Here is a 5079-nt window from a genome sequence, read left to right on the forward strand (position 1 = left end):
TATTAATCTCCAAAAAAAAAAAAAAAAAACTTCGGTGGATTCAGAAAGATTGTTTTGCAGAAAGTGATGCAGAAGAAAGTAATAATAATAAGATAGGCACGAAGAGGTGTTGGCTTCTAAATAAAAACTATATATATGTATGTATATATGCAACAAGTCAATAACAAAAGTGATCTTTGATTTCCTAAAATTCGTGCCAAATTTCCATACCAAATATTGCTTTTTTCATCTAAGATATTTTGATATGATCTTCCGAATTTACAGTGTGTTCTTATTGTCTTTCTCTTATTCCCTTCTTGATTTGTTTTGTATCAGATGCTCTCATCTAAGGACATCAACTTTGTTGGATACACTTACAAGAACTTCGAAATTGTCAATGATTATCAATTGCCTGGGATGGGTATGTCCTCTCACATTCGGTTGAAATATTTACTTTCTGGCTTTATAAGCAGATCTTTCCAACTTATCATTTTATGTTGATGTTCTTAGGACTCTAATTGTAACAAACCCCATAGTTTACAGGTGGTTTGTGCAATTTTTCCTTGTATATAAGTCATTAGCACTCTTAGGGCCACACAGATTTCACTAAACATCCTTAAACTTAAATTTGAAAATGTTTTGAAGCAATCTCTCTATCTCTCTCTACCTTCACTATTTACACCTCAAGCATTTTTAAGATCACACATTTTTGCTCCAAGTTCTAGTTGGCATGTTCTGAAGAGGGAGATTACTCACGGAAATAATTGATTCTCTCTCTTAACGTGTAGCTGAATTGAAGAAAAAAAGCGGCAAACAAAAAAGACCGACAATCAAGTCAATCTTTGGTATGCACCGATATTTTCTTTTTTTTTTTCACTCTCTTCAATAAACTTATTACTAGATCGTCCCATTACAATGCTACCAGACTAATTTGAGTTACTGTTTCAAATAGATGGCGAAGAGGCAACAGATGCATCTGATACATCTAATTATGGTCAGTCCAGAGAAGGTAGCTTTTCAAACTCAATGACATCTCAACAGGATGAAGTTGAAGCAAGGAAAGAGTCGATGTAACGTATCGATTCTCTGCGTGTCATCAGATGAAACAGCAGGAGCTCTATTTCATTAAGTAATCTCAGTTGGACCTTATAGTATATATATAGGTAAAATGTTGGATGGTGCATTCCACATTGAAAGTGTTTGACAGACTTTGGTTTAACAGAAAATTAAACTCGAGCAAGATGGAGTTGGATTTTTGGTCTTTAACAATCGAGCTTGGAGACGAGCCTTTGACTGTTGTAGCATTGTTCACAGGCAGGGGAATAACATATCTGATAAAGGTGAATAATAGATCTGAAGAAGGTGAATAAAAGATCTGGTTTGTTATTATTTTTCGTTCTTTCTTGTCTTCCTTTTTTCCCACATATAATTTTGGTGGGGTTTTCTCAACGATTTGTTGTACAAAATACACCAAACCAATAGCATATACACAAGTGTTTCAGTGTAGATAATACACAGCAAAAGCAATATGTTCCACTCTACTTTCACCTACAAGTTTCTTTGTTTCATAATCCGCATATTATGTGTTATTATTTTAGAGCATAATGACTTTATATTTTAGTTTTAATTTTCATCGCATATATTTTTACAAATTTGATTAGATTTTGGGGGTATTCTTACTAATATTGCAAGATTTTTTTTTTAATTTATAATTACAAAATTATAGTTTAAATTACGTCCAAAAATGTCCAAGCTCTATCATGAAATTACTTAACCTAGCCACTAAATGAAACAAAACAAACAAAAATATTCGAACTTAGTAACACAAAAATATTCAACTAAGAAAGAGCACCAGCACAATTGGAATAATCAATGCTCACAGAAAATGAACTTTTTCCTAAATTCTATTATATTAAAGAAGTATTCAAGTGATAGAAACTTACCTTTGAGCAAGACAATAAACATGAATGGGATGACAGCAAACAGAAGCACATGATTCAATCCTCCCTGGTTTCAATCTTTCGATAACTGAACAAGTAAGCCTGTTGGTGATTGCACAGTTCGGAGGTAACCTGAGCCAATTAAATCCCGTATGTGAAATCTCATATCGAGCGAAGAAAAACGAAGACGCTTCTTCTGCAAAGATGTCATCATCATTTCTTTATATTTGGTACGTTTTAGCAAAGAAATGAGTTCCTTTCTACCCTGAATTCAGAAAAAGAAAATAAAAGATAAGTCAGAATGCTCAATAGAACTCGAACACATTTTTTTATTGAATTTTAAATCTTATTTCAAACTACCAAGCCATAAGTTCAAAAAGACAGAACTGTGTTCACTGCAGTTCTCCTTCCTTTCTCAATAGGAACCATACGAGTCATTTTCCCAAATCTCAGAGGTTAAAAGTCGAGTTTGAAAACTCGGGAACTAAAATGCTACCAAACTCAAATTTGAGGACCAAAAGTGTAATTTTTCCTGCCATATAAAATAAATAGCTATTGCAAAATCATTTCTCAGGTAAGTTATTTCAGATACCTGAGCAATGCCTTTCAGTACTGAACCAATACTTGGAATTGCAAACCAATACACGTTTGGATCAATAAGTTGGCGATTCTGGAAAGAGAGATACAAGTGAATATACACAATCAAACGCATATACATGGTTGAAAACTATTAAGGAAGAAGCAAATCATGAACTTAGCCAAATAAAAAAAGACCAGCGGATCTTTACTCTTTTCCACATTAAAGGCAGTTTTAATGAGAACCTCAAGATTACTTACAAGGAGTCCAGCGTTGATCAAGAGGGAGATATCTTCATCTTTAACCTTTCCCCCAAGAGATAAGAGAGTGCACTGCAGCAAGAAATTAACCAGTTAGTTTCCCTTTTCTAACCAGGGGAATATTTTGAGCCCTCGAGTCCAAAAAATATTTTGGGCTTAGTTTTTGCATCCTCACAGTTATTTGGGGATAATTCATTCACCTTTTTTGTTTGGATTTCTTCAATAATACAAGTTAAAGTTCCCCACCAAAAAAACAAAGGATCATGAGACACCTCCTCCCAATGAAGGTTTTTTCTTCTATTGAGAAAGCATTCAACTAGAAAGAGAAAACGAGAACTCCTTTGAGAAAGAAATCATTCATACTTTCAGTTCTGCTGTCCTACTAGACTTCCATACCCAACAAATAACGTTCAAATCTCCACTAAGCCCCATATCACTGCAGAGACCTAAACAGTCCTGAAGCTCCACCCATAACTCCTTCATACAGTTATGGGAAGCTGCCCTGTACAGCATAGTTAAGTATATGAACTTCATATTTTTATCTCCAGTATGTTATAGAATTGAATATTTGAATGAATAATGCAACATCTAGCATTGCATCCTTCTATATATTTGCATAAATCTGATCATCTCCAACAAGCTATTGAAACAGCCCAAAGAATATAGCGTCTATAGGAAGTATACATTTACTCACAAGCTCCTGATGTCCAATACTAGGTTCCAATTTGCAATCCAGAACATGCGTCTTAAACCACTGAAAAATTCCCGTGCCAAGTTGCATCCTTTCTTCAAATCTTGATATCACATGGTCAATCTGTATGTAAACAATTAATATAGAAAAGGAAAAAGAGAGAGAGAACTTGAAATCATGGCAGCAACAAATGCATTATTTAATAATAAATAAATTCACATGTTAGTGTCATAGACATAAAATAAAATAAATCCCTCAAAATTCTAACGAATAAGAAACATTGTATCACAAAATGGAAAAGGTAAAAAACCTGGAGGGGAAGGTACTGTATCCATTCTCGTATGAAGGCAATTAAAAAGGCACACCAATTGACAATCATGAGAAAGAAGGGTAATGAAAAAAATAAACAAAGACGTGCCAAATTCATTAAGTCCTTAGCTTTATTCTCTTTCACAAATTCTACAACTTCTTTTTCAACAAATGTTCCCAACAGAAAGCTTTTGACACACCCTACCAAACGATAAACAATGCTTGAGCAAATTAAGAAGGCTGTAACATTTGGACCAAGACCAAGACCAAGAGAGAGCCAAGGACCAATAAACCCCTCAAATATCCACACACAGATTACAAGCAAGCAAAATGTCCATGACGAAATACTGGGGGTATTATTTATATAGGTACACATTAAATAAAACCAACCTGCTTCAGATAGTCATCCAGAAACATTATTGCATGATCATCTTGTCCAGTATTCAGTTTGAATACACGCACTACTTTTTCTCGTTTTAGACACTGCATAAGACAAAATCTATGAACAAAGATCATCATAAACCAAATTCAAAATATTTTTCAAAAGTTATAAAGTTGAGGTAAGAAAAGTACAATTGAGAATAATATTAAGAAAGCAATCCTGCACAGCAACATTTCTTATAAAAATCCTACACAGAAACACAATCAGTCAAGAGGAACTGATTTAAGCACCTCAGTTGTCAGAAGTGTTTCAGAAAGACTTATAGCAATGGCAGTTAAATTATAAAGCATAGACACTTGTAAAATGACCAAGTGTCAATGTTGGACACCAACAAATTCCAACAAGTCCTTCTGCGTATCCTGTTTTTTATTATTTTTTTTTAAACTTTCCAACATGCAAGGAAACATTGGAGACACATAAATTTCTTTCTCACTAATAATGACGATATGGGAGATGAAAGAACATGGAAAGGTTAAGTAGTGGCAGATCAATGCTTTGTGGTGCAAGTAGTGGCATATCAAGACAAGAATCTCTTAATAGACTAGCTGAAATCGATGGTTATTTTTTCACCGGAAAATGCACTTCTACAACATAAGAGAAGGACCCGGCCTGAGTTGAATGGACCATTGGCCAATTCACAATGGTAGGAGTTTCTTGACTATCAAAATACACAAGATCTTAATGGCAAACATGCTTTGGAGTTGTTTTGCTAGAGCCCTATTTTGGTTTCTTTCTAAGGAAAGAAATAAAAGGATTTTTTACGATATGTTATTATCTTTTGATTTTTCTGTATTAGTGTGATGGACTTTGCGTCTTGTGGTGTTCTAACCCCACACACACACACAAACAAAACACACAAAAAAAAAAAAAAAAAAAAAAAA

The 5079-nt window shown here is 34.0% G+C and overlaps 2 protein-coding genes across 9 annotated transcripts in view; one reads left to right on the forward strand and one right to left on the reverse strand.

Moving 5' to 3' along the window:
• The window catches only part of LOC111456515 (serine/threonine-protein kinase tricorner-like), an 8815-nt gene extending 7296 nt beyond the window's left edge, over positions 1-1519 (forward strand). Inside the window, exon 13 of the mRNA XM_023098405.1 lies at positions 932-1519. Coding sequence (XP_022954173.1) covers positions 932-1053 — 122 coding nt within the window. The 3' untranslated portion in view covers positions 1054-1519. The remainder of the gene's footprint in view (positions 1-931) is intronic.
• The window catches only part of LOC111456517 (serine/threonine-protein kinase 19), an 11929-nt gene that overhangs the window by 4725 nt on the left and 2125 nt on the right, over positions 1-5079 (reverse strand). For 4 of the 8 annotated variants that reach the window (XR_002712774.1, XR_002712777.1, XR_002712775.1 and 1 more), the window contains exons 4-8: positions 4147-4239; positions 3451-3570; positions 2757-2828; positions 2512-2589; positions 1923-2184 (exon numbers count right to left, since the gene is read on the reverse strand). Coding sequence is in view for 2 of the 8 variants with exons in the window: in XM_023098407.1 (XP_022954175.1) it covers positions 1993-2184; positions 2512-2589; positions 2757-2828; positions 3451-3570; positions 4147-4239 (555 nt within the window). In the remaining 6 variants the exon portion in view is untranslated. Of the gene's footprint in view, positions 1-1225; positions 1311-1614; positions 2185-2511; positions 2590-2756; positions 2829-3450; positions 3571-4146; positions 4240-5079 lie in introns of those variants that run through there. The other 4 variants (XR_002712778.1, XR_002712772.1, XM_023098407.1 and 1 more) reach the window with 4 other exon arrangements.

This window comes from Cucurbita moschata, unplaced genomic scaffold, assembly GCF_002738365.1.
Source record: "Cucurbita moschata cultivar Rifu unplaced genomic scaffold, Cmos_1.0 Cmo_Scf00018, whole genome shotgun sequence".
In the NCBI taxonomy this organism is placed as follows: Eukaryota; Viridiplantae; Streptophyta; class Magnoliopsida; order Cucurbitales; family Cucurbitaceae; genus Cucurbita; species Cucurbita moschata.